At 43.0% G+C, this 13761-nt stretch overlaps 1 protein-coding gene across 1 annotated transcript in view; it reads left to right on the plus strand.

Annotated features, from left to right (window-relative positions):
- The window catches only part of B3GNTL1 (UDP-GlcNAc:betaGal beta-1,3-N-acetylglucosaminyltransferase like 1), a 142268-nt gene that overhangs the window by 28035 nt on the left and 100472 nt on the right, over positions 1–13761 (plus strand). Inside the window, exon 5 of the mRNA XM_023729156.1 lies at positions 12597–12662. Coding sequence (XP_023584924.1) covers positions 12597–12662 — 66 coding nt within the window. The remainder of the gene's footprint in view (positions 1–12596; positions 12663–13761) is intronic.

Below are 13761 nucleotides of genomic sequence, written 5' to 3' on the forward strand. Positions count from 1 at the left end.
TCCGACGCATAGCGACCCTACAGAACAGAGTAGAACTGCTGCATAGGGTTTCCAGAGAGGAGCTCATGGATTCCAGCTGCCGATCTTTTGGTTGGCAGCCTGAGCTCTTAACCACTGTGTCAACCGGACTCCAGAAACGTGCTTGCTGAGTATATTCCCTTTGCGATACTGCCTGGGAGCCAAAAGCCACCTTCCATACATCTCGTAACGGCCTTTCTGGTGATGAAATTCCTGTCACTATTAGTCCCAGGTATTTGTCTGAGAGTATTCGTATTAGGGGGAGCCCTAGTGACCCAGTGGTTGAACGCTTGGCTGCTAACTGAAAAGTTGGAAGTTCGAATGCATCAGCCACTCCACAGGAGAAAGATGTGAGAACCTATTTCCGCACAAATTACAGCCTTGGAAACCCTATGGGGCAGTTCTCCTCTGCCCTCTAGGGTTGCTATGAGTCAGAATCAACTCAACTGCAACGGGTTCAGGTTATTCATGTTAGAGAGAAGGTGAAGCATGCAAAGATTCCAAGTGTGTCCATCACGTTCCAAGTCAGCAGGAAGTTGACTCCCCATCTTATCACCAGGGAAGTGAAGTCCTCAAGGACATTGCCTGCAAGCAACTGTGAGACAAGCTTGGAGCTGTGATAGTACAGGGATTAGCCCCAGAACTATAACCTCCCCTGAGATACAGACAGTCCCAGCTAGAAACTGCTAGCTCCATCCCCCGATGGACAGTTTCACAGTTGTATGCAAGTCCACTCCAGGTTGTACCAGACTGAGTCCCCCAAACTTCAGCTAAGAAACCCCTGACTTGAGCTCTTATACCAAGATACCCTTTCCCAGGGCCTCTTTAACGTGCTGGGCTGGGGCCCAAGCATGCTAATCTTAAACTTTTGCAGGGATCATTCACTCCTTTGTAATGTTTTCAGATAGACACTTACGTTGTAAATGGATTAAAAAAATAATTCAATATAGGGTGTATTTAAGCGCCAAATGTTAGTGTTATAGACCATTGAGGACTGTGATTTTGTAAGAACTAATTCAGGACAGTCAGTCGAAGCCCGAGGAACCTGACGAAGGGACCTGTTGGCAGAAGGAGCAGAGCCATGGCCCCTGCTGACCAGGACTGGTGCTCTCCAGATAACTGTGAGGACCACTTACCACACCAAGGGGTTGGGGGGCTCCAGATAGTAGAGAGGACCACTTACCACACCAAGGGGTTGGGGGCTCCAGATAGTAGAGGGGACCACTTACCACACCAAGGGGTTGGGGGGCTCCAGATAGTAGAGAGGACCACTTACCACACCAAGGGGTTGGGGGCTCCAGATAGTAGAGGGGACCACTTACCACACCAAGGGGTTGGGGGGCTCCAGATAGTAGAGAGGACCACTTACCACACCAAGGGGTTGGGGGGCTCCAGATAGTGGAGAGGACCACTTACCACACCAAGGGGTTGGGGGGCTCCAGATAGTAGAGAGGACCATTTACCACACCAAGGGATTGGGGGGCTCCAGGTAGTAGAGAGGACCACTTAGCACACCAAGGGAATGGGGGGCTCCAGGCAGTGGTAAGGACCACTTAGCGCACCAGGGGATTGGGGGCCCCACCTGTAGCCTTCAGACAAGGGGCACGTGACACAGGCTGGTGCTGTCCTGGTCTTCCTACTGTCATTTCAGGGAATTCTTACACAGAAGAGGCTGTCTGTGGCCTTTCCTTAAAAAAAAATGTATTTTCCAGAGTTTAGGGGCCTGCTGTGACAAGAATGTTTAGGCCCTTTGAGGACAGTTGTAATATGTGCCAGCTACAGTATTCTGAGATGAGCTAAATATGTTATTATTTAGTTTTTCTTGAATAGGCTGTCTTTATAATTAAAGCTCCTCTCAAAAGCTTTATCTTGAGGTTTTTTTTTCTGTTCAACAGATGATTATTAATATCACCTACATTTGGTTTTTTATTTCATTAATTTGCACTTTTATCTTTCTCAATTAACCCTTCCCTTAAACTTTTTTTTTCTTTAATGATGGAGATAGTTCAAGTTTTATCAATTTTCCTCTGAGTACAGCTTTAGCTGAGTCCTGTCGGTTTTGTCATGAAGTATGCTTTTTATTGTAATTTCAGTTGTGATTTCCTTTTAACCTCGGAGTTATTTATAACTATGTTTCTTAATTTCTGATTTCAAAATAGTGACGATTTTTTTGACCACTCTACCCCATTTTACATGGAACCTGAATCAGAATTAGCCTGTAAAATTTTATTTTTTTGAACTGATACTTTTCTGTGACCAAATATATGATCAATTTTTCTAAATATTCATAAACATTAGGATGGAATGTGTGCTTTCTTTTTGTAGGATGTAAAGTTTTCTTCTTTATATATCTGTTCAGTCTAATTCATTGGTTATATCATTGAAATAGTCTAGGCCTGTATGTCTGTTGGAAATCTGTCAGAATCTAAAAGATGTGTTACAAATTTCTGTTAAAATTGTGATGTGTACATGTGTTTTTATACACTCAGCTACTGTATTTTTTTGTATATAAGTTTATGACTATTGTGCCTTCATTGTAAATTGTGATTTTTATTGTTTTATAATATTCCTCTTAGTCTTAATGTAAACTTTTAAGCTTAAATTCCCTTAGATATTAAGTTATGTTGGTACTTTTTGTTTGTTTGCATTTGTCATGCCTCTGCTTCTTTTAAAGAAAGTTTATTTTTTTTTTGAATAGGTAACATAAGTGCTGGTACAGAATTCAGAAGGACTAAATGGTGTACAATGAGGAGAAAGTCTCCTTCCCGTTTGTATTCCCAGCCACATGATTCCTCTTTTCCTTATTTATGTTGGTTTGGTCAAGGTACTATTTATTCCTCTTTTCCTCTGGGGATTTCAGAGTTCTACTGTGGTTTCCCATTTCCACTAATAGTTGCCTTATCTTGAACAGCACACATAATCTCTGTTAGTTAGGATGTGCTGCGATATACTGTGGTAATAAACAATCTGAAAATCTCAGTGGCTTAACCAAACCAACCAAAAAAATGCTCTAAGTCTAATGCAGGTCAGGAATGGGGCTGGGTCTCGATGATAATTGCAAGTTTAGTTTTGTAAGAAATGTTTCCCGCAGTGACTCTGCCATTTTGCATTCCCACCAGCAGTGTGTGTGAGAGATCACCAGTTTCTCTGCATTCTCACCAGCACTGTTTTTAGCCATTCTGATCGATGTGTAGTGATAACTCATTGTGATCTTAATTTGCATTTCCCTATTAGCTAGCGATGTTGAACATCTTTCATTGTCTCCATTTGTAGATCTTCTTCAGTGAAACGCCTGTCCGTGTCTTCTGCCCGTTTTCTAACGGAACTCTGTTTTTTTACTCTTGCGTTTTGAAAATTCTTTGTACGTTCTAGATATTTGTCCTTTGTCACATATGTAGTTTGTACATACTCTGTCCCAGTCTCTGGCTTGTCCTTTCATCCTCTTAATATGGTCTTTCGCAGAGCAAAATTTTTTAATTTTGATGAGATCCAATTAATCAGTTTTTCTTTTTATATTGATCATGACTTTGGTGTCAAACCTAAGAACTCTTTGAAGGCAAATCCCTAAGATTTTCTCCTACTTTTTTTTTAAAACGTTTTATACTTTTACATTTAAGTCTGTGATTCATTTTGAGTTAATTTTTGTATAGGTGTATGGTTTAGATTAGGGTTAATTTTTTTTTTTGCCTATGGATGTCCAGTTGCTCTAGACTACTTGTTGAAATAGCTGTCCTTCCTCTATTGAATTGCTTTTGCATCTTTGTCAAAAATCAGTTGAGCATATTTGTATGGGTCTGTTTGTAGGTTCTCTATTCTGTTCCATTGGTCTGTCCCTTCACGAATACCACATAGCCTTGATTACTGTAACCATAAAATAGGTCTTGAAATCAGATAAAGTGATTCCTCCTACCGTATTCTTCTTTTTCAAGATTATTCAACTATTCTAGGGCCTGTGCCTTTCCATAGAAATTTTAGAATAAACTGCCTATGTCTACAAAAACCTTTGCCGAGATTTTGATAGGAATTGTGTTAAACCTGTGTATCAGTTTGGAGATAATCAACGTCTTTACTATGTTGAGTCTTCCAGTCATTGGATACAAAATGTCACTCCATTTATTTAGATTGTCTTTGATTTCTTTTATTAGATTTTTGTAATTTTCAGTGTACATGTCATGCACATGCTTTGTTTAGTTTGTACCTCAGTATTTGATTTTCTTTCAAGAGTTGTAAATGGTATTGTATTTTTAATTTCAGTGTTCACATGTTCATTGTATGTAGAAATGAGATTGAATTTTATGTGTTGGTCTTGTCTCCTGTGACCTTACAGAACTCACTTAAGAGTTCTAGAGATTTTCTTTTTTTTTCTGTAGATTACTTGGGATTTTTTGTGTAGACAGTCATGTCATCTGCAAATAGGGGCAGTTTTATTTCATCCTTTCCAATCTCTATGCCTTTTATTTCCTTATTGCATTATTCCACTGGCTGGAACTTACAGTACTGAGTTGAGTAAGAATGGTGAGAGCAGACATCCTTGCCTTGCTCCTGGTCTTAGAGGGAAAGCATTCAACCTTTCACCATTAAGTACGATGTTAGCTGTGGGGTTTTTTTTGGTAGATGCTTTTTATCAAGTTGAGGTCCTTCTCCTCTGTTCCTAATTTGTTGAGAGTTTTAATCAGGAGCTGGTGTTAGATTTTGTCAAATGCGTTTTCTGTGTCAGCTGACAGTCGTTGGTTTTTAACATGTTTATTGCTGAATATTTGTAAGACACCCCCACCTTTCACAGTCAGGCCTTCAGTCGGGCTGGGTCCTCCCCGAGCTGTGCACACGGCACCAATCGATCCATCTTTTCTGTAGCAAGAGGGGAGAAGGACTTGCACAGAATGGGAGCGAGGAGGAAGCTCCTTAAATACAGATTTCCAAGGGAATAAAAAGTAATTTCAGCCACTTTTGCCATTAAACATTTTATTCAAACTGCTAGTAAATAGCAATGTTGACTAATTTAAACATTAGCAGTTAGGTTTCCATTTCCTCTTCTGTCTCTTTTGAAGGATGCAGGAGGTGGTAAAATATGGAGACAGAGGGAACGAGATTGGGGAGTTCCCCCCAGTCATGTATTTAATGTAAGTGGAATAAGAGATCGTGCACTTTACTTGGGGTGATTTTTGAGAGCAAAGCATTTGACCACAGGGTATGGTGGTTCCCAAGAGGTTACTGAGTATGTTGTTGTCACCGTATTTAGAATAGCGCAATGGTCAGTAACTTATTAAATACAGATGTTGCCAGCTGGGATGAGGGACTTTGTTTTTCCTCATCTCTGTATCACGTGCCACCTGATTTTTATAGTTGACTTGTCAATTTTAGCACGGATCATTTAGGAACAAATATTGATATTAACTATGTAGAATCTGCTGCAACTTCAGAAAAAAATTGGTAAAGGTGGCGGCAGGTGGGCAAATGCTGTGTATAGTGTGAAGACTGATCGCTGTTCCAGTCACTGCAGCGAGGGATTTTAGCTCCATGGTGACTGTCACCCCTGAGTTGAGAGGTGCAGGTGGGGCGTGGACGATCAGGACGGCATGGCTTCAGGGACTGAGATTTGGAATCAGATCCTTGTGTCGTGTCTGGCCGCCTCTTTATTGTAGACTTTTACTTGTTACGCCCTGAGTCATTTTTCCTGTCTTATGAACTAGCCATGTGCAGGAAATCATACATGTTTTCATGTGAATATGTTTCTAATTGAGGTGAATTTTAGTTGGTTTCAGATTAAAGGCACTTTTACCGAATTTTAAAAAGTCATATTTTTCATACTGTCTGCAACAATGTATCGTAGTAAACAAACCACCACCCTATTAAGGCAAACAATTGTCAGAAAACTGAAAGTTTTCCGCGTACAATACGTTTTAAAGATTGTATCAATGGATTGCCTCTGTGTGGGATATTAGATCTGTCACCTTTTCACCTAAAGGGGGTGTGACATCTTTGACTCTGTTAGCAGAGAAATCAGGTTGCTTGCTCTTTGTAGGAGGGCTTGCTGCATCCTGAGCCTGGGGGTATTTGGTGGGCTCCGTGGGCAGCACTGGGAAGGGTGGTCAGGGTTGCTGGCACCCAGCCTGTGCCCTCCACCCGTTACCCCGACTCTCCTTCGCAAACACACAACTGCTCTTTTCCTTTCCCTTATATTCTCCCTCTCCTTTTCTTGTCTAAGAAAATTATGGACTTGCATCTTAGATCTAGGCCCCCGTGTGGTTTCAGCTGGCCCAGGAGCAGTGCCACGTGATTTCAGTGCTCCTCCGTGACCGTTCTCAAAAAGGCTCGAATAGCATCAACCAAAAACAGACTGTGACCTTAATTTATGAGGCAGAAGAATTGGTGATACCATGTTTGAATTAAAACCAAAAACCAAACCGACTCATAGCGACCCTAGACAGAGTGGAACCGCCCCATAGGGTTTCCAGGGCTGTAAATCTTTACAGAAGCCGACTACTACATCTTTCTCCTGCGTGTTTGAACTGGCATCTGCAAATAAGTAAAGACCTATATTTGCAGACTCTTCTACTTTTGTTCTTTGCAAGAAGAGAGATTCCTTATTTTTAATACTGATGCTTGGAAAGGTTTTTATGAACAGAGGAAAAACAAAACATAATTCAGGAAAAGGGCTTGTGTTGGAGCCCTGAGAAGAAGTCTGGGCACTGTAGCTACTCAAAGTTGATTGAATTTTCAGTGGTTTAAAGGTAGCTTTCAATTAGGCACTCTATATATGTGCATTTGTTTTTGTGGGCACCCTAGCTTGTTATGCTTGGCAAGCTATAGTTCTTGCCCAGTGCCACTAAACTTGCTTTTTTTTTTTTATTTTTTAAGGAACTAATGCCTTTTGAAATATTTTTTACTTTTAGAGTGTTTTCATTTTAAGGCTTAGAAAAAGGGTGGTGATCAGGGTGTTTGTTGAGACGCTTGTCTACAGTGGTGGTTACGAAACCCACCAGACCACCAGTCATCTCCAGAGAGCTTGGAGAAAATGCAGTCATTCCCCCTCCTCCCAAGATTCCAGCCCTAGTGCACTTTCTGTCATCTGCTCTCAGTCTCTGTAGATTTGCCTATTCTGAACATTTCTCATAAAAGGAGCCATACAGTAGGTGACCTTTTGTGACTGGTTTCTTTCACTTAGCATCATGTTGTCAGGGGTCATCTATGTTGTAGCATAGATCAGTATTTCATTCTTTTTTATTGTTGCATAATATTCCATACTAACTTATTTTGTTAATTAATTTGTCAGCTGATGGACATTGGTGTTGTTTCTAATTTTTTATTATTATGAATAATACCACTATGAACATTTGTGTACACATTTTTGTGCAGATATGTTTTCATTTCTCTTGGGCATATACTTAGGAGTAGAATTGTAGAGTCATATGGTAACTCTGTCTTTAACATTTTGAGAAACAGTCAAAATGTTGTCCACAGTGACTGCACTATTTAACATTCTTAGCAACAAAAATATGAGGGTTGTTTGATGTTTTTTGATACTGTTGTAAATGACACCATTTAAAAAACTTTATAGATTTGTAGATAAAGGAATTAATTTTATTTATCAACCTTATATCTAGAAACCTTGCTAAATTCCCTTTTAATTCTAATATTTATCTGTAGGTTATTTTGGATTGCTTATGTACACAATCATTTCGTCTATGACTAATGACTGTCATTTTTCTCTCCTCCTCCTAATCCTTGTGTCTTTTATTTATTTTTCTTTCCTCTTTGGATTGGCTGGAGTCTCCAGTACATTGTTAAGTATAAGTCATGATAATGAGCGTTCTTGTCTCCTTCCCAATCACAGAGAGAGCACTTAAACATTTCACCATTAAGTATGTTGTTTGCTGTAGATTTTTTTCATATGTATCCTTAATCAACTTAAGTAGGTTCCCTTCCAAAAGCTGATGATGCCTCACATACCTTGAAACAGAGAAAGGATGCTGGGAAAAGAATGGGAATATTTAAGAAAGTTTTGTTGCTGTTTCTTTCATTTCTTAGTGCCCTCCCCCTCCCCGTGGATCTCATTCCTCTCAGGCATCCCTTACATTAATCCATCCAGGCTGCACATTCTCTGCTTCAGCTCAACTCCCGCAGCAGCTAGAGACAATGTCAGGCGGTGTGTTGTGTCTTCAGTGTCAGCACTGGTTAATGCTGAATATGTGACTGACAAATACTTTTTCTCAGTCTGTGGCTTGTCTTTTTATGTTCTTGTTAAATTTATACCTAAATTAAAATGCAGACGTTTTGATGAAGTCCAATTTGTCAAATTTTTCTTTTATTACTTGTGCTTTTGGTGTTTTATCTAAGAATTCTTTGCCAATCGAAGCTCGTGAAGATTTGCTCTTAAGTAGTTTTCTAAGAGTTTTAGAGCTTTAGCCCTTACATTTAGGTCTGTGATCTATTTTGAGTTAATTTTTGTGTGTGGTGTAAGGTAAGGGTCTACACTGATCTTTTTGCATGTGATGATCCAGTTGTCCCCGCACTCCGTGTTGAAAAGACTATCCTTTCCCCAGTGAATTGCCTTGGTACCTTTGTCAAAATCAGTTGACCATAATTGTTAATGTTTATTTCGCGACCATCAGTTCTGTTTTATTGATCTGTATATTTATCTTTATGCTAGCACTGTAGCTCTGTAGTTAGGTTTGAAGTCAGAAAGTGTCAGTCCTTTATCTGCAAGTAGTCTACACATATTTACCCTGGTCTTCAGCTCCCTTCTTGTCTCAGGCTGGGTTCTCTAGAGGAGCAAAACCAGTGAAACGTATGTATAAATATATATAGAGAAATTTATTTCAAGGAAATGGCTCACACAGTTGTGGAGGCTGGCAAGCCCCAAATCCGTGGGTCAGGCGTCAGGCTGGAGGCTTCTCCTGACTCACATGGTTTCAGGGGCTGACCAACCCAAAATCAGCAGAACAGATGGCAGGCTGCTGACTCACAGGGCTGCAGGAGCTGGCAAATCCCAAAATCTGCAAGTCAGGCAGCAGGCTGCTGGCTCATGTCCCAAGAACCAGAGGTCAGAGGATGACAAGTCAGATGCAGGATCGAAAGAGGGTGAGCTTTGGCAGAACATCCATATATATTGGATGCAGGCCACACCCCCAAGGAAACTGACCGGCTTTCAGCTGATTGGCTTTCAACTGATTGGCCTTTCAGCTGATTGGCTGCTCACATCAGATCACAAAATGGAGAATGATTACGTAATATCTGCCAAACCACTGAGACTTATGTCCTGGCCAGGTTGACACATAGCCTTAACCATCACACTCCTTTACCCATGCTCAGGCCACGTGCCTCCGTGTGGTTTCGTCCCTTGAGCCGTCTAACCTCAGAACCTGGAGAGCTGCACTCTCCCCAGACCATCTCTCTGGGAAAGTACTTAACTCTAAGCTCCTCCTTTCTTTTCACTCTTTTTTTTTTTTTGGAGTGGCTTTTTTCTAGCTAATGCTTTTATGATCAGAAAGGAAACAGTGCTTCATCTTGAATTAATGCTGTTTTATAGTGCATCAGAATTCTTGTACCTAGGTTGCTAAGAATGTTCCTTAGCTGGTTATCACTGTGGAATGTGAGCCAGCCTGCAAGTCTTGTACCCTTTAGGGCTGATAAATACTGAGGTTTTTGAACACACCCTCGTGTTATAAGAGAAGACTAGCTCCAGATAGACCTTGGGATAATATGTCCTTGAAATGCAGACTTTGTGCTTTTTAGTTCATGTTCAATAACCCTTTGTATATATATATCCTTTTAGCTCTCTCTGTCACATTTTCAAATACCAGCTGACTTTTGTTAAAACCAACTCTTGGTATTTGGCACCAGCTGTGAGCACTGTGGGACTTGACCAGAGCAGACCTCCCTCCCCAGAATGGGAGGCTGGTGGGGACAGGCTGAGCGATGGGGACCCTGGGCCCCCCACCAGCAGAAACACATCTGGGCTCGTTATGGAAATACCGCTTTGCTTTTCATGTGAAATAAAGACCTTTTCATTCTCCCATCTTTCAGCAAGTTTTTCGTCTTTCAGAATGGTCTTGGGAGAACAAGGGGCTTCTTTATAAAAAGCAGAGTCACCATGCACCGTGAACTAGTTGGGTACCTGTGATACTGTTCGTTTTTTGGCATGAATGTTTTGCTCATTGCATCCATCCTTGAATTTCTCAGTTGATTGGCTGTCAGGTGTGTTAAATATCTTCAGTATCGCTTTGTACTTGCAGATGTGGACTCTGTTCAGACCCCAGCAGGGGAGGTGATACTGGTGGAACGGGTGATGCAGAGTTACACTGGAATGTTCTTCAGTTTCCCGAGAGCCAGGGGATTCTGGGCAGTTATGCTTTTCACGTAGGTCCTTGAACTGTAAAATTGGGCTTTCAGTTAATCTTGTGTTCAAATTTTAACCCTGCCATGTAATTGCTATGAGACCTTGTGCAAATTACACAGTCTTTCCAAACCTTCATTTCCTTAACTCCAGAATGGGGGTGATATATCCTGCCTGCTTCCAGGCATAGAAGATTGCCTTGTGTGAGTGTTTTGTCAGTGGTGAAGTGATATGAGAATCCATTCATTTGTTCTTCAGATATTTTTGAGGGCCACTAAATCCCAAGTGTGTGCTGGATCCTGGTTCTGGAAAGGCTCACAGGAGCTTCACGAATGTAAGTCTTAGAATGGGGTGTCTGGACAGGGTGAGAATGTCCGAGGTTGTTAGAGTGGGGTGTCTGAATTGGGCGGGAATGTCCGAGGTTGTTAGAAGGGGTGTCTGGACGGGGTAGAACCATCTGAGGTTGTTAGAGTGGGGTGTCTGGATGGGGTGGAACCATCTGAGGTTGTTAGAATGGGGCGTCTGGACGGGGCGGGAATGTGTGAGGTTGTCGCTTCTGCCGTCCTCCTCTGCTGTACCAGCACACCAGGCCCTTGTGGGTCCTGGGGATCATGCCGTTGGCGTGCAGGGTGTTACTACCGGCCGTTTCTCTCAGCCCCTGGCTCTCTGTGTACAGTGTCTGTCACAGTCTCGTTGTTTAACAGGAGAAAAAGATTGGTTTAGGAACCCTCAGAAACCTGTAGAATTCTGCGGTGAGGCCACCAGATACAAGAGCACTTACCCTTCAAGGGAAACATTTTTCTTTTTCCTTTTCTGTCTTCTGTGCGCTGTCTTCATGGGAACCTAACTTGGGCAGCTGGTCAGTCTGTTCTGTGTCCTTCTCACGTTCCCTTCCCTTGTTTTGCTTGTTGAGAGTCCACACCCTGGGTGACCACTGACACACGCTGTGGGCCTGCCCTGGCCTGAGCAGGGGAGGAATGGGCCAGACGATCCAGGTCCCCTGCTGTCCTCACAGGGCACTCGGCCGCCTTCCGGCACATTTTCCTAGCTTTACTCCTAGGTATATCATATTTTTGATGCTATTGTAAAACTTTAAAACGTTCATTTTAAACTACTCATTGCTGACATAGAAATCTAGTTTATTTCAGAATATTATTTTTTATTGATCAGCTTTGTAAACTTGCCTGTTGTTACAGTTTATCTTTAGATTCTTTTGGACTTTCTGCAGATGATACTAGTTTTGTTTCTTCCTTTCCATCCTCACAGTTTTTACTCCTGGCTCTCCCTTCCTCTCTGGACAGGACTCTGGCGCAGCGTTGGATGGAAGTGATGGCAGGGAGCGGCCTTGCCTCGCTCTGGACGCACAGGGAAAGCCCCACAATTTAGTGTGCAGGGTGCTGCTGACTCCACAAGTTTTGTAGATAGCTCGTATCAGACTGAGGGAGTTCCTTTCTATTCCTAATTTGCCAACAAATATTATCAAAGATGTTAACTTGTTGAAAAATAAATGGCTAGACTGGTTTCTTTGGGATTTTTGCATCTGGACTCAGGAGATTGGCCTGTAATTTCTGTTTTATTACCATATGGTTCCAGATATTTTGTACTGTGCATTATCATTCTTTTTTTGACCCACCGATTATTTAGATGTATATTTTAAAATTTCCAGTCATATTGGGATTTTCGTTTTGTTACTAATTTCTGGTTGAATTGTAGTCAGAGAACAGTGCCCTGTGTGATGCCAGTCCTGTTGAATGTGCTGCCCCTCCTTTGTGCCACAGTGGATAGCAGTGACTGTCCTGTGGGTGCTCGTAAAGAATTGCTGTTCCAGGTGGGATACTGCTGTACGTGCGCATGTCCTGTAGGTCAGTTACTCACATTATTCAGGTCTGTATCCGAGAGATTTCTTTTGTCTGCTTGTTCTGCAGAGAGGGATGTGTTGAAATGTTCCACTGTGATGGTGGTTCCGTCAATTATTACTTTCTTTTTTTTGAGTATAGTGTTTGGCACCTACAAACTTAAAATCATTCTATTTTCCTTGTGATGCTAGCTCCTTACCATTGTGTAGGTATCTTCTCTATCCATATTGATTTTTTTTTTTCCTGCTTTAAACATTTATTTTAGCTACACCGGATTTATTTTGGTTGGTATTTGGATACGTTTTCTTAAGAGTAGAAGGAAATCCAGAAACATGCTGGCAGGTAGTAAGCTTTATGTGAGATTAAAGTTGTGTTGTTTATCTCAGGATGATGTGATGACGCCACAGCGGGTGAGGCTGCAACTCGAGGCCGCTGCTCAGCACCCGACAAGTGTAAGTACTGCGTCTTCTCCTGCTGCGACCGCGCCCGGTGACGTCACTGACAGCGTTCAGATGTCGTGCCTCCTCCAGAGTGGGTCTCTGTAAGACCGCAGATCAGAGGTGACTGTGCCTGGTGCTTCAGCAAGCATTTCGGGGTTGCCTTTGAAGGGAAGCTTCTTATTTTGGGCACCACATGTTACTTTTAAAATGGCTACAAAGGGTTGTTTTTGTTCTTTTTTAATCAGCTTTTTTTTAAGAAGCAGAGCATCTTAGATATGAAAACACAGGCTGAGAGCTGTGGTGTCAGCAGTTACATTTAGACATCCTGAGATCACGGTCCTCATCTATAAAGGTTTCTTGTTGGCACCTGGCCCCCTGCTGGAGCACCTGGGGGCTGGTGCCTGCCGAGCGGTGCCATGTGGAGGCTGTCTGTGGGAGGAGGTGCTGTTCTTCCTGTGTCCAGATGAGCACTGCTGGCTTGGCACCAGCCTGTGAGGGTCAGCTGGGTGTGGCGGGCAGTCCCTCCCCAGAGCCTGCACTTTGACCACTGCACTGACTCTGCTGGTGTAGGAAGTAACTAGGGACTAAAGGTTTAATAAAAGTTGCTAAGTTACTGTGATGAACACATGGTTTTAGGATACTGGAAAATCTACAACGTCCACTCTGTGTGCTCTCCAGGTACGGTTGGTCCCTCAGTCACACAGGAGCTGGCTTGCCTCACAGGGGAGCTGCCCTGCTCTGGGCCCGGGTGTGCCCTGGCCTGGTGTACCCTGGCCTGGTGTGCCCTGGCCTGATGTGCCCTGGCCTGGTGTACCCTGGCCCTCGGTGTGACCTGGCCTGGTGTGCCTTGACCCTGGGTGTGCCCTGGCCCTGGGTGTGACCTGGCCTGGTGGTGACCTGGCCCTGGGTGTGACCTGGCCCTGGACGTGACCTGGCCTGGTGTGACCTGGCCCTGGGTGTGACCTGGACGTCGGTGTGCCCTGGCCTGGTGGTGACCTGGCCCTGGGTGTGACCTGCTCTGGTGTGACCTGGCCTGGTGTGCCCTGGCCCTGAGTGTGCCCTGGCCTGGTGTGCCCTGGCCCTGTGTGTGCCCTGGCCCTGGGCGTGACCT

The sequence above is a fragment of the Trichechus manatus genome, unplaced genomic scaffold (assembly GCF_000243295.1).
Source record: "Trichechus manatus latirostris isolate Lorelei unplaced genomic scaffold, TriManLat1.0 scaffold00028, whole genome shotgun sequence".
Taxonomy (NCBI): Eukaryota; Metazoa; Chordata; class Mammalia; order Sirenia; family Trichechidae; genus Trichechus; species Trichechus manatus.